This window comes from Myodes glareolus, chromosome 8 (genome assembly GCF_982192425.1).
Source record: "Myodes glareolus chromosome 8, mMyoGla1.1, whole genome shotgun sequence".
Classification (NCBI taxonomy): Eukaryota; Metazoa; Chordata; class Mammalia; order Rodentia; family Cricetidae; genus Myodes; species Myodes glareolus.
In genome coordinates, this window is record NC_142033.1 from 9,716,949 (window position 1) to 9,738,783 (window position 21,835).

Below are 21,835 nucleotides of genomic sequence, written 5' to 3' on the forward strand. Positions count from 1 at the left end.
AAGTTAACCAGGACACTTGGTCTTCTGAGTCTCCAGAAAGTTTCTGTCAGACATGTCCACTTGTTAGCCGAGCATCCCTCAGCCCTTACTGCACTGACAACTAGCATGTCCACCCTGGATCTGGGATGTTGCTCAATCATGGAGTGCTTGCCTAGCATGTGTGAGGCACAGGATGTGATCCCAGAACAGCAAACAAAGAAACAAAACTTAAGCCCTGCAGTGACCAAGCTGGTTTTGCTCTTTCATCTGCAAACACAAACTGCGTGGCCATCTGAGTGCTCAAGAGTAAGAAGATGACTCTCTCGGGGAAAGAGGAGAATCTGGAGAAAGTAGAATTCGTTCCAGGGTTTATTCCAGAGTGCCTCTGTGCAGGGTACTAAACGGAGGGAGAATCCACATGAAGGCAGCCTTTGCCAGCTGAGAGCAGTGATCGCTGACTTTGGAAGAGCAGACATTGGGCACTAATTACACTTCGTGAGCCCCTGCTGCCGACGATTGTTGCTCTGTTGATGGAGTGTTTCCACATGTGTTCGGGGGACTCAAGTAAAGAGTTGTTGATTACTTCTTGTGGAGGGAAGGATGTAGGATGATGAACAGCCTGCTTCGGGAACCATCTGAAACCAACAAACAACCTATGGTCTGGTGTATTTCATGTACTTTCTGTCCCTCCAGAGAAGCCATCAGCATAAAGTAATTTCCAAGAAACTGCCTAAAGATTTTCCTTTTTTAAAATAAAGTCATACCCTGTTTCTCCAAGGGAACTTTGAAAGGTTGCCATTAAGCTGGAATTTACAGTTTTGCTTTCTTTCCTTGGGTTAAAGATAGGGTGGCCATCAGTGGTTTTAAAACAGCCATTAATAATGATGGGAGTTGTTTTAGGGTTTCTATCACAGTGAAAAGACGCCACAACCATGGCAACTCTTACAGAGGAAAGACATTTAATTGGGTGGCTTATATCTTCATAGGTTCAGTCCATTATCCTCATGGTTGGCATGGTGGCATGCAGGCAGACATGGTGCTGGAGAAGGAACTGAGAGTCCAACATCTTGACCCACAGAAAGTGAACTGTGTCACTGGGTGGAGCTTAAACAAAGGAAATCTCAAACTCCACCCCCACAGTAACACACTTCCTCCCACAAGGCCACACCTACTCCAACAAGGCCATACCTCCTAATAGTGCCACTTTCTTTGGGGACTTTTTTTTCAAACCACCACAGAAGGACTAGCATGCACATTAGCATTAGATTAACTCTTAGTCTTAACTGAAACCCAAAGAAGTAGGTACTGTATGAACCCCATACTGTGATGAGAAATTTGAGGCTTAGAAAGGTTAAGCAAGATGCATCACCCATGGATCCAGGTCACACTCATGGCCTCTGCTCTGTCCTGAGTTGCGGTATAATGGAGGGTGGAAGAATGATATCTTGTACATTATCCACCAAAGCGCTGGCATCTTGATTGACAGGGAGGTCTGATGCCATTATTCAGGGCTGGTTGGTCATTGTGTTTCTCAGCTGTGGCTTTCTTTCTCTAGCCACACAAGATTCAACCTGAGTTCGCCTCTCTGATCTTCATCGCCTGGAATTCCTGGTCATTTTCTGTCCTCTGGGGCCTTGGGTGGGTCAACTCTGATTTGTTTCATGCTTGGCTGTTTTCTCTTCACCGAAGTAAGCATTGACGGCAGGGCTTAGCAAGAGCGAGCCCGGATCTTGAGGGTTCTGTGCTTGCTGAGTTGGCACGGTACACCAGAGGCTGTTGTAGGACTGTTTCACAGCTGTGGATCAGGGCGTACACGACAGCTGGTGGTCAGATTACTGGACAAGCACAAGCTTTTTGGTGTTTTGCTTTTGGGATCAGCAGATACATGAGATAATTGCATATAATGAAAAGACTAGAAGAGAGAGACTCTTCATCCTGTGCAAAGGAGTCACCTCCCAATCTACAAATTACATCACCCCATCTACAGATTACATCACCCCACTACCTACAAATTACATCACCTCCCAATCTACAAATTACATCACCTCACCATTTACAAATTACATCATCCCACCATCTACAAATTACATCACCCCATCTACAGATTACATCACCCCACTACCTACAAATTACATCATCTCCCAATTTACAAATTACATCACCTCCCAATCTACAAATTACATCACCTCACCATTTACAAATTACATCACCCTACCATCTACAGATTACATCACCCCACTACCTACAAATTACATCATCTCCCAATTTACAAATTACATCACCTCCCAATCTACAAATTACATCACCTCACCATTTACAAATTACATCACCCTACCATCTACAGATTACATCACCCCACTACCTACAAATTACGTCACCTCCCAATCTACAAATTACATCACCCCACCATCTATAAATTACGTCACCTCCCAATCTACGAATTACATCACCTTCCAATCTACAAATTACATCACTCCACCATCTACAGATTACATCACCCCACCACCTACAAAGTACATCATCCCACCATCTACAAATTATATCACCCCACCATCTACAAATAACATCACCCCACCACCTACAAATTACATTACCTCCCAATCTACAAATTACATCACCTCACCAACTACAGATTACATCACCTCACCATCTACAAATTACGTCAGTGATGAAACCCAGCCTTCCCCTTGCCTTGGAGGGGTCTTGAGTGCATCTTGATGCAGAAAATATTTGACAGTAGGGAAAGGATTTGTGTGTTTATGAGATCTTTGTGAGAATGGACCTTCCTTTAATCCCCAGCACCACATAAACCAGGTGTGGTGGTGTGTGCCCGTAATCTCAGGATTTGGGAGGTAAAGGCAGGATGATCAGGAGTTCAAGGTCACCTTGACTATGTGGCAAGTTTGAGGCTAGCCTGGGCAGCTCTCTCTGGGAAAAAAACTGAAAAAATATGTGTATAAAAGAATTAGTCATTGTTAGATCAGGAAGTCATTCCCTGGCCTCAGTTCTACCACAGACATGAGGAAACTGCCTAGTCACTCCAATCTCTTGGATGTCACCTAATCCCCAGGCAAGGCTATATTAGTCTCACCTACGAATGATAGAACTTTCCAGGTAGGTCATGAACAGGGTGACTCTGCCATTTGATGAGAGTTTGGACTTCAGCTCCAAGTGTATCTGAGTGCATTGCTACCGTAAAAGATCCTGCAACTGCAATAAGAATCTAATGACACAATGGCTTTGAAACAGGAGGACTATTTGTCTTTTTAATTTATGAGGCATAGGAGATGGAGGTTCTGAATCAATCAGAGAGGAGGGGTTGATAACAGTGAGGCCATCTGCAACATAGCATCTGTGCATTGGTGGCCGTAATCTTAGATCAGAGGGGATGGATGAGAAATCCCTCTTGTTTGTCCCCCTTTGGTAAGGAATTAATCATGCAGCCATACCACGTACAGCCGGGCAGCTGTATGCCTACCTATTCTCCTAACAGAGCAGAAGAAGCAGGAAGTTGACATCCACAGACAGCTGGCAATCTCTGCCACAGCCAACTCCCCTGCCTCCCAGCAAATCTCCGCTTCCTACACCGTTCCACCATTGTAACTGGAGTGTAAGCCCAAGTGTAGACGGTGGGTAACTTGCCATTTAGTTTACAGTTTGTTAGACTTCTAAGAATTACCTCTAGGCTCGCTGAGTAAAAGGTTTTCTGTGCAGCCTGTCAGCTTGAGTTGGATCCCCAGAACGCACATAACAGTTGGAGAGACTCCACAAATGCCACGGTGTCTGTGCATGTGCACAGACATTATACACACAATAATATATATAAAACAGTCGCATCTGCCCTGGGTGGAAAGGACATTGTGTTACCCAGAAACTGTTACTTTTGAACGGAAACGCTTACTGTATTCATGAACTACAAACACCCATTCCCTAACTCCACCTGACAGCTAGCACCTGCTTTCTCTCCGGTCCACGGTCTCTGTTGGTTGAACCACTTTGGTACCTCATAAGTGAAATCATACAACCTTGTTTTGTTCGCGGTATGGCATTTGTCGGAATTCCCTGTTTGAACTGGCCTTGCTCTTGCGACAACCCTCCTGAGTGCTGGGACTGCAGGTGTGAGCTGCCATGCTTGTTCTGTTTGTTTTGGTTTTTGTTTCATTTTTCCTTTTTAAAGCTAAACAATGTTCCATTGTATGTAAAGTGCCACTTTTTCATCCACTGATTGGCGCTTGGGTTGTTTCTGCTTTTGGCTGAATACTTTTGCTTTAAGTATTGAATTACACGCAGTGTGCCTGGTTTTACTCCTGTGGTTTGTGTCCTTGTCTCTGGCTGTGATAAAATTCTATGACCAGGAACAATTTAGAGAAGTGTTTATTTTTGGCTTACAGGTCCAGAGGCAGATATTTGTGTCAGGATCCGGGACACAACTGCATTCATGCCGGTGTGTACACAGGCCACAGGGGAGTCAGATCTAGAGCTGGAATTGTGAACTGCCTGATGTGGGTACTGGGAACTAAACTCGGGTTCTCTGGAAGAGCATCCGCAGCGCTCCTAACCACTGAGCCATCTGTCCAGCCCCAACTTCCAGCGTTTTGAAGCATATCGTTCAAAGGGGGCGACAACAGACACAGAGCCATGCGGCTATTACACCTCATTCCTAGCTTTTTCGTTTCTCTGTTGAAAAATTTTAAATCAGTTTTATTGGGTGACACTTGGTGTTTAAATACTTTGGTCTTTGTCTCTAGAAATTAGGACCCTTGCCCCACTGTTGTGGATGGCTTCGGCATGCTTTGGAGAGAGGGAATGTCCTCACAAAGCCCCACTGGCAAGAGAAGCTCCTTCTAGTACAGGTCACTTGCCCCGTTACAGCAGGAGATGGGCGGAGAGAGTTTGGTGCTGTACCAACCTGTAATGAGAACTTCTGGTTGACTTTCACTACGTTTGCAGAGCCGTAGAGTTGGAAGTTCGGTGCTTTCACAAAGGCACCTTCTATTCAGCTGTCCTCAATATGGTGGCTTTGGGTCTTCACGTATGTTGTCTCGTGGTTACATGATGGATGCCATGTCTCCAGCTGCTGTGTTTTTACTACACTGCCCCAAGTGAGCAGAAGGAATGTTAGTAGAAAGGGTTTTCTCTATTGAGGATGCAACCCCTTCCCATATGCTACCCAGAAGACTTCCTTTTGCATGTCAGTGACCAGGTTCAAGGGAGTCTGGAACAGTATCATCAAAGGAAAACGAAGTAGCTATTTGGCCTAACCAACCATGACATATATGGTATCCTTGGGCTAAGTACATTGCTGTCCCAAATAAAATGGTACTTGACTAAGAAAATCAGAAATTATCCTCCACATATGGGCAGTGTCTGTTCTTATTCTTAAACATATAACCGAATTGTGAGAGGCTGCAGCATGGAAACTCTGAGGTCGTATTCAATCCCTGTGCTGGTGGAAGGGAAGTTGGGGATTCTCCTTTGGATGGTGTTGGCACAACGAGCTGCTTCTATTGCTGAGAAAAAAAATCCTCCGGGCCATGAGTCTAGGAGGGCTCCTGTAGTCATCTGTTGGGTGAAATTAGAAATCAAGAGAATGGCGGAGAGAAACAACCACTGCTGCTTCTTTCTAAGGATTATCGTATTTGGGGAAAGGCAACATTTTATAGAAATCTTTCACTATGCACATTAGTTTTTTTGCCGCACTCTTAAAAACATTATTTTGTGGTGGGGGCTGACCTTGTGGATTTGATGATGCTGTTTATGCTGCTGGTCAATGTAAGTCATCATAGAGTCTGAAGGGGACACCAGGTCACCTAACTCTTGTGGTGTCCAAAACTTCAGATGCAGTAAAAGCAACTTTTATGCCGGGACTGGTGGTTTAACAGTTGGCTCCTTTTCCTCATGCTGATTTGCATCTCAGAGTCTATCAAAATTATGGAAAAATCAAACAAACAGCCCTTGTCATCCTCTCTTATGATTGCCAATGGATTTCAACATGATATAAGCCCTTCACATTTGCCCACGACCCGCCTGGCAGAGGCTCCCAGGAGACTCCCTGGTTCATAGACTCTGTGACAGTCCTGGCCATTAGTGGATGGCTCATTCATCTTTTTTGCGCCACACCAGCTGGCCCTGAGAGTACATGAAAAATTGCTGTGGCAAGGAGCTCATCGCCTGATAAATTGCCAAGTGAAAAAAGATAAGCAAAGACCTCAAGTGGTGTTTGCAGCAGAGTTCAGAGTCACGTGTCACTTAGCTGCAGAGACACATCCTGAGAAGGGTGTCATTTGATGATCTCATCCTCATGGGAACACGCTTACACAGACTGACTACACGGTGCCAGGTGGAACAATCTCAGGGGACTACGGCAATACACAAGTTTGTCCCGAACAGAAAGGCTAGTTCACGGCACATGACCACAGTTAGCAGTTCTGGGAGGCTGACCAGGCAGGAGGTGTGCTTTCACTGTGTTTCCAGTTGTTATAAAAATGTGGGGAAGTCGGTTCCACTAAGCTTCCCACTTTACTGATGAAGAGACAGAGGCACAGAGTAAACTTAACCAGTGTCACAAAACAACTGGTAATAGCCAAGCTGGAACTCTGAACTCAGTCCCACGCAGATTAGCCACAACAGCCTCTCCCCCATGGTTCAGGCCAGACAAACCTTCTCTCTTACAGACACTTTCCGCTGTTGGAAAGTGTTATCTTAAGTTCTGCAGCTTGTCAGTCACCAGTCAGAGTGGTCTTAAGAGCCTCAAGCAACGATGGTCCAGGGGGCTTTCCCTTTCCATCTGTAGGTGGGAGTTGTCTGTCCATCATGTGGTATGATGAGAGATTTGTCCGCAGGGATGCACTGACCACAGGGTGCCATTTTCCCAGGTTTTGATAGCCTTCTTTGTGCTGGAAGAGCTACGTGGCACTTGATAGCAAAAGTATGAATAATATTACTGTTATCATTGACTTTTTCAAATGGGGCCCCTTTATGAAGCCCTTGTTGGTCTCAGACTGCAACAACCTCCCAAGTGCTGAGCTGATTGACATGAGCCACCGTATCCAGTTGTGACTTTGACTTATAAAGTGCCTGTTTTTGGACAAGTTAAGGTGCGTGGGTCTTAGGTGACAAGCTCATGTGGGCATAGAATACATGCTTTCAGAGAGTTTAACTTTTCTCCCAGTCTGTTGAAGCCAGAAGACTTCTAGCACATCAAAAATGCAAATGATGGGAGATGCCCCCAATCCTTTAGCTGTGGTTCTTTTTTCCTCTCTGGGGAAAAGCAAGAGTTTTGGAAATGCAGAAGGAGCAAAGGGAGCAGAGGTTTTTGCCACCTCGCCCCTTGCTGTGCAGCCTGCCTCACACACAGATTGGGTAAGCGTGTACATCGCTCACACTTGCGGAATGACATTTATTGGAAGAGAACACATGGTAAGACACACAGAGCTGGCAGTGCTGACTCTGTGCGGTGTGGCCATCTGGGTAACAGCTTAGCAAGTCATTTCGATAAATAATGCCATTTGGAGGAGCATTTCAAACCAAAGCTGAGTGCCAGAATCCTTTCAAGAAGGTTTTCTTTTCTTTTTTTCTTTTTTTTTTTTTTTTTTTGCAATTTTGGCTCGTACCCTCCTTTTGTCAAAGACTCGTTAGGTCACATTCCTGTCATGCTCAGCTCTATGGGGCCAGGGGAACATTTATGCCTGGTTTTTCACTGTTAAATACCAAGGGGAAATTAATATCAGCGGAGTAAATACCACACAGAATGAAAAGAATCACAATGTATTACACAAAGATAAGGTTCTTTTTTTAGACTTATTATTTTATTTTCTGTGTATGAGTGTTTTTCCTGCATGTGTGTATGCACACCATGTATGTGCCTGGTGCCCATGGAGGCTTGAGATCCCCTGGAGCTGGAGTCACAAATGGTTGTCAGCCACCGTATTGGTGCTAGGAATTGAACCAGGGTCCTCTGCAAAAACAACAGTGCTCTAAGCCACTGAGCCATCTCTCCAGCCCTAAATAAAATTCTTAGGAATGTGGAATATCTCCTCTTTCCTTAAAGAGGCCTCTTTATTTAGCTTAGGAGAAGAATGAAACTTAACCTTTATGTCTTAGTTAGGGTTGCTATTGCTGTGATCGAACACCATGACCAAAAGTAACTTGGGGGAGAGGGCCCATTCTGCATATAATATATGTTATATAATATACGTTCCAATATATATAATATACCAGTTCATCATTAAAAGCATTAAGGGCAGGAACTCAAGCAGGGCAGGATCCTGAAGGCAGGAGCTGACGCTGAGGCCATGGAGGGTGCTGCTCACTGGTTTGCTCCTCATGACTTGCTCAACCTGAATTCTTATAGCAAACAGGACCACCAGCCCAGGGATGGCACCATCTACAATAGGCTGTGCCCTTCCCCACTGATTACTAATTGAGAAAAATGCCTTAGAGTAGGAGCTTAAGGAGGCATTTCCTCAGCTGAGGCTCCTTCCACTCTGACGACTCTAGCTTGTGTCAGGTTAACACAAAGCCAGCCAGCATAGCCTACCAGTAATGAAAACTTCGAGTGAGATTTTCTTTTCATTTAAAAATAGTTATTTACTGTTAATATGCATATGTGCCCATGCACTTAACATATATGTGGGCTGTAGCATTCATGCCATGGCTCGTTTGTGGGGGTCAGAGGACGGTTTTGTGAAGTTGATTCTCTCCTTTCTACCTTTGAGTTCCAGGGATTCAATTCAGGTTTCCAGGTTTGCACAGAAGCGCCTTTTCCAGCTGAGCCGTTTCTCCAGCCCTGGTGATGTCGTCTATGTAACTGGAGCAATGGACCAGTTTGTGTTCAGGAAATGTGGGAGGCTGCAAGACAGAGAACCACCTCTCAGTCTTTGTCTCAATTCTGAGGATACTACCATGTGTAGAAAGCTACACGCTGCCAAAATGTGTATTCTGTGTCCCCAGTAGCTTGTTACCAAAGACCCTATCTACACTAATTCACTAAAATTCAAGGGGAACTTTGTAAGGTCAAAGTCACAGCTAGACACAGTGGCCCATGTCAATAGCTCAGCACTGGGGAAGCTGAAGCAGATGTCTGAGGTCAGCAAGGGTTTCATTCTTAGACACCACTGGGGCAAAGTTGCAGGAGTTGGTTTATCAGGTCAGTTACTGCACTCCCTCTCTGAGGTTCTTAGTCAAGTTCATTTCCTGAACTGACACTTTGTCCCAAGTAGCACAGTCAGTCCGCATCATCTCCTGGGGCCCCACAGAACTCCAGCACCAAGGCCAGAGCACATCACTTGTTCATCTATGGGAATTCTCTGGTCACGTTATAAACTGAGTGTGAACCGAAAGAAGACCAGTAGATTCTCCGGGACAAGAAGAGGTGTGTGTGTAACAAGGTGTGCCAGGGAGGCCGACAGAACCGAGAGCATGGTTTGTCACGTGGGACGCTGACAGGTCCGTGAAGCAAGAAGCTGCTCTTGAGCTTTTCCTTGTAGTCTCTGGTCTCGAGATGGTCCTGACAACTAACAGGGTCTTTGTAAAGGAAAGGTAAATGGGGAGAAGGGGTAAGTAAGGGGACTTTCCCCCTCTACACAACATATACACACCATACACACACATGCACCACACACACACATACCATACACAAACAACACACACACCATATACACACATACCATACACACACACTACATACACACACATCACACACACACCACACATAACCATACACACCACACACACACACCACATACATACACACACATACCATTTACACACATACATGCACTACACACACACACATATCACATGCATACACACACACCACACACACACCCCTCTGGTCTTAAGCATACCTGTTAGCTACCAGAAGAACATAGCATGGTGGGTTCTACTGTATGTCTGATTTATGTCCTTCGGTGTAAGAATCTTTTTCTATGACTTCATCTGACTTAGCTCATCACATGTTTCTCAAGTCTTATCACAGTAATTTATAAACTGTTGAGGATCTAACCACATTCAATAAAACAGTGGAGACTCACAGTTTTAAAAGAAAAAAAATAGATCACAGATTTCAGTATAAAACCACAACCTTTAGTTAAAAAAAAAAGAAAAGAAAAGAAAAGAAAGACGGGGGAAAATCTAAGATCAAGGGATAATTGAGAAGTTCCTAGGTTTGACAGCTTAAAAAAGGGACTTATAAAAAGAGAACTGGGCCAATTAAGATTTTGTGAAAAGCAGAATTCCTTGCTTTGCAAGTGACCTTCCAAATGAACCAAGTGTATGGCACATCCCTGAGCCCCAGCTCTTGAGAGAGGCAGGAGGGGGAAGGGAGTTAAGGGCCATCCCCGGCCCTCTTGTGAGCTTGAGGCCCGCCGAGGCTATCTGTGAGCCTGCCTCAGACAAACAGGTGAGGCAGAAGATGTGTCCATGGGGAAGAGTGCTTGTCTGCTCAAGTGTGAGGGTCTAAGTTTGGTCCCCAGCACTCCTGGAGGAGCCAGATGTGGTCATGTGCACCTGTAAGCCCAGAACTAGGCATGGGATTTCTGGAGCATGATGGACTGCTAGTCTGGGGACGAGGAGGAGAGTCAGCTCCAAGTTCAGTGAGAAACCCTGTGTCAAAGGAATAAGGGTGAGAGTGATCAAGCAGGTCACCTACACACACCCCGGTCCCTTCACATGTATGCACAGATGTGGGCATTCATGTGTGTTACACACAGACAGACATGCACACCCCACATACACAAACATCTTGTGAAGTGCCATTCAGTGGTGAGAGAAAGTCTTTTAAATAGATGGTTGTGGACCTTTAATTTGCAAAAAATGGGAAATTACTTTATACTTCATAATTGTAACTCAAATTGGGCCAAAGCCCTAAACAGGAAGAGCTAAAACAAAACAAAACAAAACAAAAAGCAGTGAGAAGAAACGAGAACAGAACACCTCAAGAAGATGGGTTTGGCAAGGATTTAGGACATCTAGAAAAAAGATGAGTTGGACATCTTCAAAATTAAAAACACGTGTGTCCCAAAGGATAATATCAACAGTGAAATGGTGACCTGGGTAAATGGAGAAGTTTGGGTACATTTAGGGGATTAATATCCAGGACATGGGAGGCACAATAAGACAACTGAAAATGTGAAGAAGGGGCTGTAGATGAAGCTCAGTGGGAGTGTGCTTACCCAACATGCACAACAGTCTAGTGTCAAAAAACAAAAGGTACAAACTCATTAAGTAGACATTTCTATAAAAAATACAAATGACCAATAAGTGTGTGGCCACACAAATCTATGAAGGTGGTAAATTTACATAAAACTGACAGTAAAACTGTGAAAGGGGTCGATATGAGCTGGTGAGATCTGGATAGAGTTGAGGGGTCGTGTTAAAGTTTGTGATTAGTTGTCAATGGTAGACATTGGTATGCCAGGGATTGCCGGTGTGGAGATGGCATGATGAATGGACAGGGTTTCACTGTATCATTCCTTACAGTGAAATGAATTTGCAGTCATCTTTAAAGGGAAGGAACACATAGTCTACGTGGAATCCTTTGGAAGATGCACCAGGGTAGTTCTGCTGCAAGCTAGTAATACAGTCATGCATAGACATCCCAAGGCATCTCTTCATGCTAAGAAGGGGCAATTTTCATCTAACCTCAGGCAGGATATAGAGAATTTTTTCCATAACTTAGACATAAGTTGTCCTAGGAGAGTTAAATCAGTAAAAAATAAAAATAAAACGGCTTAGAAGCCTTGGCCACATTAGGTTTTTCTAAAGCAAAACGAACAACTGACACAGTGAAAAATAACAGAACATGCCCTGCATGGGGAGGAGACCTGAGAGCCCAGCCTTTGGGAGGTTCGGCCAGGAAGGCTGTAGTAGGCCAGCCTGCTTAAAACCAAACCAACAAAACACAAACAATAACAGTAACAATAACAAAAAACAGAGTGGAAAAGGTTAAAGAGACGGCTCAGTAGGTAAAGTGCTTGCCGTGCAACATGGGGACCTGGGTTTGGATCCACAACACCCAGGTGACAATCCAGGCCTGGGAACACTGTCCCCTGACCCCAGCACAGGAGTGGGGATGAGGGCACAGAGGCCGGCAGACCCAGAGCTGGTCAGCAGTCTAGCTGAAATAGTGACCATCGGGTTCAGGGAGAAACTTTGTCCCCAAACATAAGGTGGAGAACAACAGAGAAGACACGGATGTCAACCTGTGGCCTTTGCATGTGTGTGCACATGTTGACACTCCCCTTGTACCACATGCAGAAATCACCAAGAGCACATCTGTGGCTTAGTGGAAGAGCATACCCCATCACTAAAAAACGGATAAAGCCACGGGAAGGCAGACCTTAAACGTTAAGAGGTTAAGATTTTTTTTTTTTGGAAGTCATTTGAAGAAAAAAATATTGCCAGAAAAGCTATCTGTGCCTTTCTAGAAAACAGTGCTACTTGGAGAAGAAAGACTTGTTGTGCTCGGCAGATAGGAACCCAGTCCCAGCACATGGACTCGTCTGCTCAGTGAGTCCAGTTACGGCACTTCTAGAACAGGATTGCATGTAAGGCTCTTAGCCTGCACCGTTGACGGTCCGCAACACGATCCGCAACATGATCCTATAAAGCAGAAATTGCTCTCTGGTTAATCTAAGGTGTAAGAGGTGGGATAGCCCATCAGAGACCGTGTCGCGAGTGGCTGGCGATGTGGGTTCACATCCTGGTCTGTCTGTGGCATTTTTGTCCTACCGCATCTTCCAAGGAAATGATGGCAGCCAGCCAGCTTGTTGCCATGTTCCTAGAGGTGGCCCGTTGACTCTTTATGTACCTCCCTGCTCGCTGCCCAGCTCTGATTTCCCATAGTCCTCGCAGAGGAGCCAATGCATCGGCTCATTTGACTGTTCTGTTTCTCAGTGTGTGTTTGCAGGCTGGTATTCTGATTACATCGGCCATCTCCTGCAAGCATGGTGAATGTCTTTTGTGCTGTCTTGGTAGATTGTCTGTGCTGTTTAAGTTCACCCAGGAACTGACTGGTGAGCTAAGATGTGACCCTCTCACTTCAGACTCAAGATAATTTCTCTCAACGCGTCCTTCAGACTCTCCTGCCCTGCGTCAAGCTGCTCCTTGACTCTGGAACAGGTTGAAAATAGAACAAAACAGCTCAAAATGCAAAGTAGAAGCATTGTGCTTTTGAGAGCAACTAGAAGGCTGCTGTATCTCATAGCCTAAGACGCCTGTAGAGAATGGCTAAGGAGAATCTTCCTGACCCTGCCACCACCGTCTAACAGGGCTTCTGCAGCCGATTTCTGCTGGGTGCTGTAAACATCCATCAGAAAGTGTTTGCCTCTTCTTCTTACCTCTCTATCTGCCCCCTGGGTTCTTCCCAACCAAAGGCACAGTGATGGTAGACCTGTCTTCAGACGATGAGAACCATAAAAAGGCTTTTCATTGTCCTGTGTTTTCTAGGACTTGCTGGGAATTTAGAAAGTTTTGTAGTCTAACAGTATGCAGACAGGTAATATTAACTTATTGGATTATGCTATATGTGTAGTTGGGATTCAACTCTCTTTTAATATGATGATAAATTAATTGTTTACAATGATAAATTGTTACTGTCTCGAAGTATTAAGAAAAAAAATAAAGGGGAACAGTAAGTAAGGGGGAAGAGATGTTGGAAAGATATAAGAATTGAAATGGTTTTAATAAAGATGGGCTTGTGCTTGGAGCTTAAGGCGGCAGATGTTTTCCAGAAAATGGAAAACCTAAGCAAGTCACATAAGCTTATAAGACATTGGAAAATGCAACTCAGAGAGCAAGATTTATTTACTTAAAAGTATTTGGTAAATTTTTTATTTAACATTGTACTCAGATTTAAACATTGCACACCAGCTGGAAGTGCCACACCAGGGTAACCGACCGTCTGTCTCTTTAATAAACATACTTGGAGACTAGCCTAATGGGGAAGGAGGAATTAAAAGGGACATTCTGTCCCTTGTTCTCCAAAGTCAACTAGGTCCCAAGGACTGGAAGACTGCTCTCAAAATATCCCATGTCCCTAGTGAGTCACCTGCTCTTTTGTTTGGGGGAGCCATGGAGATGGCATTGGGAGACTCTAGCCACTCTCCGTTCTACAAAGAAGGTCAACACGGAGGAAAACTTTCCTCCATGCTTCCAGGTAAAGCCATGGCCAAGCAGAGCTTGACCTAAACCTCACAGCAACGGAAGAGCTGGCAACAGGGGAGCCAGGGACTCCCCCTAAGCAACACTGGGGACCAGACCTCCAACTAGCCCTAACAAAAAATAAATACAATGATTGATATTTAGCCTCCTGTATGGTCTTAAACACGCATAAGAAAGTACCACCAAAAGTAAGATTATTGATAATAATACAAAACAAACAAATAATAGGTCAGACCTTACCTCATCCTTTTCTTAGCTGTAACACTTTGCTGTTTTTATATTACTGGCAATTCTGCTTTTGTTTTCTTGCCTTTGCACAATCAGACTAAAACCACATCAACATCCCCACCACAATGGTCAAAAGTCTTAAGACTGGAGATCTAGGTCTGCTTTGGAGCCTGTCCTGGAACTAGGCTGGCCTCAAACTCACAGAGATCCACCAGCCTCTGCCTCCCGAGTGCTGGGATTAAAGGCGTGCACCACCACTGCCCGCGACTGTCTGGATTTTATGTACTCTTTACAGTTTGTTCACACCCAGATAGTCCTGTAACCATCTGTCTCGTCCCCTTGATCACCCTCCAGTGCCACAAAGTCAGCTGAACGGAGACACTTATTATGTGATTTTTTTTTACTCTCTTGGCTTTTTTTTTGGGGGGGGGGAGGACTCACCACCCAGCTCCCAAATAAATCACACAGAGAGGCTTATTCTTAGCTATGAATGCCCAGCCTTAGCTTGACTTGTTTCTTGCCAACTTTTCTTAATTTATTCCAACTACCTTTTGCCTCTTGGCTTTTATCTTTATTTCTGTATACCTTTCGTTACTTCTTTCTCCTTGCTGTGTGGCTGTGTGACTGGCTCCTGATCTCCTCCTCCTCCTCCTCCTCCTCGTTTCTCCCTCTATTTATCCTCTCTGCCTGCCAGCCCCGCCTATCCTTGCTTCTGCCTTGCATTGGGCCATTCATCTCTTGATTAGGACCATCAGGTGTTTTAGGCAGGCAAGTAACAGCTTCACAGAGCTAAACAAATGCAGTGTAAACCAAAGTCACGCGCCTGAAAATAATGTTTCCCAGCAGACACTGAACTGTTTTACACCCCAGTATCAGCTGGAATCAATCAGATTGATTCTGTGTCCATCTCCTAGGTGATTTTAGGGTCTTAACTCTTTAGAGGAGAGCATTAAGTAGCTAGATAATTACTAGCATTCCCTCCTTCATGGCATCTTCCTCCTCCAAAATTTACATATGTAGCTAGCTGGCAGCCTTGGAGATCATTGAAGAAGGACTCTTCGTTCAAAGCATCCTTGTCCTCCAAAATTTCTGATACCAGAGACTGCCCTAAGAACCCACAGTGAGGATGCCAACCCCATCCAGCAGGAAAGAGACGCATGGACCATGGCTGCACCTTCTGAACCCTTCTGAATCTCAGGAATATTAGCCATGGTCAACCTCATTTTGAAAAGTTCTTATGTTTTTGGTTAAATAGTAGCAATTTCCACAAACCACAGTAATGAGCATTCCGGAACTAAAGCCTAGATTCCTGACCCACACCACCCCTGAAGACCCTTGATGTTGGCTGTCCATAAGGGATGGGTTTTTTTGGTCACCTGGAATTTTTTTCCCAGACTCTGTGTAGCCCTGGATATCCTAGAACTCACTTTGTAGACCAGGCTGGCCTCTAACTTGGAGATTCTCCTGCCTCTGCCTCCAGAGTGCTGGGATTAAAGGCATGCACCACCACCGCCCAGTGGAATCTTTTATTTACTACTCGCTATTCTGTTGTTGCTCCTAGCAACAGCCAATCCTGAGCCAAAAAGGGGAGGAGCTTTCACCCTCATTCCCCACTCCCTGCTTCTGCCCTGTAACTACCCCAGTTTGTAAGTGTTTGGGAGCTCTGACTTTACAGAGACCTCCCCTTCCAGGTTCCCCATCACTGAAGAAGGTTGCTTAAAAAAAAAATCCCACACTAGCTCAGAACTGAGTATAATAGACGGTTATTTATTTAGGGGTAGACTCACAGATCACAATCCTCTGCTGGAATGGGGAACAGCAACCAAATCCTGCAGCCGGAAAAGAGGCCGGGACATGCGCTTTACATGGGCATATATAGTATAAGAGGCCATGCCCAAGTGGGTGGGTAACTTAAAGGCTACTGGCAGTAGGAATTCCTACAGCACCTCCCCCTTTTGTTTAAATAAGAAAGTTCTAAGCCTAATACAAAGTTATACACAATAAGAACAAACAAATATCAGGCATAAAAATTAAAATTACAACTAGCATAAACAATACCAAGCAAGAAACATGTAATAAATGTTTCAATAATTATCCTATGCTAACACCACCATCAATAAAGACCTGCACTGCCTTTAAAAATATGGTATCCTGTGATGGCTAGTGTGTTGCTGTTAAATTGACACAATGTAGAATCGCCTGGGGTGGGGGTATCAGTGGAGAGTTGTCTGAACTATGCTGGCCTGAGAGCAAGCCTGTGAGAGGTTCTCAGCTGGGTCTGTGGAGGTGGGAGGACCCACTGTGAATGTGGCCAGCACGTTTCATTGTGCCCTGGACGGAATGAAAGGGAGAGAGGGCAAGCGACACTAGTGTGCATGCTAGTTCATTGCTCTCTGCCCCTGATGGGAATGTGTGGGATCTGTTCTCTCTTGCTGCTGTGACTCCCCCACATGGTGAACAGTCGCCTGGAACCGTGAGCTAAAGCAAACCTTCTGTCCTCTATGGTTTTGTCAGAGCGGTTTGTCACAGTCACGGGAAGTGAAGTTAAGTCACCCAAACACAATGTCTGTCATTTCTCCACTGTGCTGGTTGGCGCTAACCGAAGCCTTGTTTTGCAGGGAGTTCATCTTGAGAATCCACTGGAACTGCTCAATAATATGCCACCAGTGAAGTTCAGACTTGCAAAGCATCTGTCATTTCCCCCGGGAATTGCTAGTTTATTTAGTAACTATTTGTTTCTAACACTCTTTTCTCTAGGCCTAGGTACCTGTCAGATCCATCAGACCATCTATATTAATAGTTGCTCTGAAAGTACTCTGAACTTCTACACTCTGCATCTCAAAATACTTTGAACATATCACTGCATGTGTGAAGCTGAACATTTTCATGAAAGCTCTCCCATTGGGTCATAGCTAAGATTAGAAATCTTTATGCGAGTACCAGACAACGGTGACCTATTTTAACCTTGGGATTTCCTGCTAGGAAGGTGGCAGTAATAACAGACTTGAATCATGGTTTTATAAAATCATGGGTTTCTTTGCTGTTGTTGTTCTCAGTTGGACTGTCCATCTGGAAAGAGTCCGGCGGATTCTTGCCTTCACTATTAACGCCTGTTCATTTGATTGCAGTGGTGCAGGCATGGATGGGAAGAAATGCAGCGTGTGGCTGTTTCTACCTCTCGTGTTTACTGTGTTTACTTCAGCTGGCTTGTGGATAGTGTGAGTACACTTTCGTTAGTAGTGTAAGAGTCAAGTGTGATAGCGAGAAAATCCAGGTTTTGGTACTAGGACATATTTATATAAATGTACTTCTAAATATCGTTTATATATATATATATATATATCAAATGGTTAGTTTTTCTAAAGTATATATATATATGTTAATTCAACCTTACTAAAGTAGTCAATTTTTCTCATCCTTTATTACTTAAAGTAAAATAACAAAATTGAAAAATAAATTATTTAAAATAGGTAATGAAGATTCCCCCCCCATCCTCCCTTAACACAAGGTTTTGCTATGTAGACTAGGTTGGCCTTGAACTTGCAACGTTCCTCCCACCCCTGCACACTGGAATTACAGGCTTGCGCCACCACACAGCCATTTGTTCTCGTGAAGCTGTTCTTTGTTTTCAGGCAGAGTCGCACTGTGTAGGCAGGTGAAGCCTGTTCTGGGATGGCTGGCTTGTACCACCGTAACCAATGTTTTCAAAGCTGGTTGTGTGACTTCGTATTTACAAACTTCTCTCATTTGACACCAGTCAATGCGCTGTGGGCTCTGCTTGCAACCAACTCGTGACAAACTCTAAGGTGTTTATAAAATAAGTATCCCTACACTGGAAGGCCTGGCTTACTACCAGAAACAAGGTCCCCTGGCTGCTGATTTCAATCAATCCCTGTCTTCAGAACACTCACAAAGAATGGTTTCACTGCCCTGTGACTGTAGGTCATGAGAGAGCGCTTGGAGAGCCATACAATAGGCCAAGGGCTCTGTCTGAGCTACTGTCTGCTCTGCTGCTTTGATGAACCGCCATAGCCAAGGCAGCTTACCAAGGAACTGTTTGATCTGGGCCTCCTGGCTTCAGAGGGTTACAGTCTGTGTGTGTGGAACAAAGGTCAGGAGTTTGGAACAGCGGGGAGCTCACATCTTGATCTGTCGGGAGGAAGTGGAGAGAACAAAATGGGTCTGAATCCTTTGACCCTCAAAGGTCACATCTCACTGGCACCTCCCTCAACAAGACCGCACCTTCTAATCCTTCCCAGACCAATCCACCAACTGGGAACCAAGTATTCATTCTCATTCAAGCCACCAAAGGCTTGGTAGCCAGGAGGGGGGAAGAAGACAGAAAAGGAAAAATGGTAGTCATATATGCCCGAGACATTTTATGAAAGCTGTGATGTTCACCCCCCGCCCCCAGTTTTCAGATTATAATTGTCACTGTTAGTTTGGGGTCCCCTTTTGAAAATGAATTCTTCTAAGGAATTTAAGGATGCATATGTCTCTGCGTGGGTGTATGCATCTAAGTGTAGATGCGTGTGCAACCTAGAGGCGTCAGATTCCCCCCGAGCTGGAGTCACAGGAGTTGTAAGTTACCTGACGTGGGTGCTGCTGAGAACCAAACTCAGGTCCTCTGGAAGAGCAGCACGTGCTCTTCCCTGCTGAGCCACATCTCCAGGGCCTGATGATGGTGGCATTTGAGCTTTAAAGCACTAGTGATCTCTGGGTAAAGAATTGCAGTTGGCATGGTTGTGCCGATGCACAGCTATAATCCCAGCACTTGGAAGGCTGAAATAAGAGAATGATAGGTTTTAGGCCAGCCTGAGCTACAGAACAAATTCCAGACCAACTAGTTCTATAATGGGATCCTGTCCCAAAAAGAAAGATAAATGTAGTTAAAGATCTTTTTCTGTTTGTTTGTTGGTTGGTTGGTTAGTTCAGTGATTTGAAAGAGAGTCTCACATAGCCCAGGCTGGTCTTCTACTCCTTGTGTAGCCATGGATGATCTTAAATTCCTGATCCTACTGTTTCCATATCCCAAATATTGGAAATACAGTTGTATGTGTTCAAACATGCCAAGCTAATGAGTATTTCTTAGTTTAGATATATATCCATGATATAAATAAATTAGATATTTAACTCAATTAAAATGAGAAATATTAATTCTTGGGGGGATTGTTTTAAATTGTGTTGTTTTGTAAACTGGTCATTCTTTCTTGCTAGGTACTTTATAGCCGTGGAAGATGACAAAATTTTGCCATTAAATTCAGCCTCAAGGTAAAGATTACATCTAGAGAAATCGCTGCTCCACCATAGAGTCAGCAGTGACTTTGTCTTAACCTGTGCCTCTGTGTTTCTTGTTATCTAGGAAATCTGGCGTGAAGCACGCTCCGTACATTAGGTAACTCTGATTCTTCCTGACCTGTTGAGTTTGAGGAAAGTGCATGTCAGATGCATGACGTTACAGATTTGAACAGCCAACCGATAAGGCTACGTCTCTCTCCAGTTTTGCAGGCGATGATCCTCCCGCCAGTTGTGTGTTCAGCCAAGTAATGAACATGGCCGCCTTCCTAGGTAAGACAGGCAGGAACGGTGCTGCATGGGCTCTGCTCCATTTCTGTGTTAAATCCTCCTGAAGCCACACCAGAACAATGGGGGACCTGGCTAACAATTTAGTATCGTGTTGTGTTAGGATGCTGAAGGCAGGTGTTTGTTCTAATGACCCTTTGCCATCATAAATCCTTGTGCATCCCCTGCCTCCTTCCCAGCCCTCTTCCCTTTGCCATCTTTATCTGGTTCTTCATACTTGGAACTTTATCTTCTGCTGTGTGAGATAATATATTTCACATGTCATGAAATCTTGTTGAGATGGTATTAGGATGCCACATGGTAGCTCTAAAGAGGACGCCTTATTTATTCCTTCCCTGGCAAAGATAGATGTAGCAGGCTTTCTCTTGAGCAACCAACCAGCCCCCAAATCATGACAGGGAGACGTATTATTAGTTATGAATGCTCAGCCTTATCTTAGGCTTGTCCCACCAGCTCTTATAACCTAATTTAACCTGTTTCCCCTCATCTACGTTTCACCTTTCTCTCATTCTGTATATCTTACTCCATGTCTGTCTGGTGGCTGCTGTCTCTTTCCCTTGTTCTCCTCTCTCCCTCTTGTTCTCTCCAGCCTAGAGTCCTCCTCCTACTTATTCTCTCTGCCTGCCTGCCCCACTTATCCCATTACTGCCTAGCTATTGGCCGTTCAGCTTTTTTACTAGACCAATCAGGTGCCTTAGGCAGGCAAGGTAAAACAGAAGCCCAATTTCTATGGTTCTGGAGATCAAATCCAGAGCTTTGGGCATGGTAGGCAAGCATTCAACCAACTGAACCCCATCCCCAGCCTTGTGTGTATTATATTATTATTGTTGTTATTGTTATTATTATTCCTCCCCTCTCCTCCTCGTTCTTCTTGAAATAGGATCTAATTTAGCCCAGGCTAGCCTTGAATTGACTATGTAATGATGACTTTAAACTCCTGATCCTCCTGCCTGCATCTCACAAGCATTGAGTTAGAGCCATGTATACTTTTTAAAATTTTATTTATTTTAGGCAGGTAGGGTGGTGCATGCCTTTAATCCCAGCACTTGGAAGGCAGAGGCAGGGGGTTTCTGTGAGTTCAAGGCCAGCCTGGTCTACAGAGTGAGTTCCAGAACAGCCAAGGATACACAGAAAAACCCTGTCTCAAAAAAAAAAAAAGAAAGAAAGAAAGAAAGAAAGAAAAAGAAGAATATTGTCATTTTATGCATATGACTTTTGCCTACATGCATGTATGTGTACCACTTGCATGCCTGGAACTTATGGAAGTCAGAAGAAGGTGTCAGACATCCTGGAACTGGCGTTTCAGACATTTGTGAGCCACAGCCTGGGTGCTGGGAATCAAACCATGTCTTCTGCGAGAACAGCAAGTGCACTTAACTGCTGTGCCATCTCCCCAGCCCCATGTGGACTTTGAGAAAATGTTTACTTTAGGGAAAGGAAGACTTAGCAAACTCACTGGAAGATTGTTAGCCCAGGATGCAACATGGGTAGAGTCTTGGTTGGTCCAAAAAGCTCAAACCACGAAAAATACAAAGAACAATCTGAGAGACTCTGAAGAGGACTTCCCTGAAGTTCACAAAGTTTTGCCCTGGAGCTAAGCATGTTTTTGTCAATGCCTTTCCTGCTGAGGTGTCTCCTAACCTGGAAGTGTCTGCCCCACAACCACCAGAAAGTCATGACGCTGGATCACTGGGTCAAAGGGCATTCCTTCCTGCCCTTGACCACCAGGGTTTTCGCGTCTCAGATGGTCACAGGGTCTAAGGACACAGCACTCAGCAGCAAGCAGAGTGTGTGGCTAGCATTCATCTTCCCAGTCTCCTACCAGCCTTACACTCCTTTACCCTTCTCTTGACACCTGCTCCTCTAACCCCCCCCCAAGCCA

General features: G+C 44.6%; 1 protein-coding gene across 2 annotated transcripts in view; it reads left to right on the top strand.

Moving 5' to 3' along the window:
- The window catches only part of Tmem150c (transmembrane protein 150C), a 75,575-nt gene that overhangs the window by 39,434 nt on the left and 14,306 nt on the right, over positions 1-21,835 (top strand). For both annotated transcript variants that reach the window (XM_048426596.3, XM_085691588.2), the window contains exons 2-5: positions 17,499-17,588; positions 19,588-19,641; positions 19,733-19,765; positions 19,871-19,938. In XM_048426596.3, coding sequence (XP_048282553.3) covers positions 17,499-17,588; positions 19,588-19,641; positions 19,733-19,765; positions 19,871-19,938 — 245 coding nt within the window. The remainder of the gene's footprint in view (positions 1-17,498; positions 17,589-19,587; positions 19,642-19,732; positions 19,766-19,870; positions 19,939-21,835) is intronic.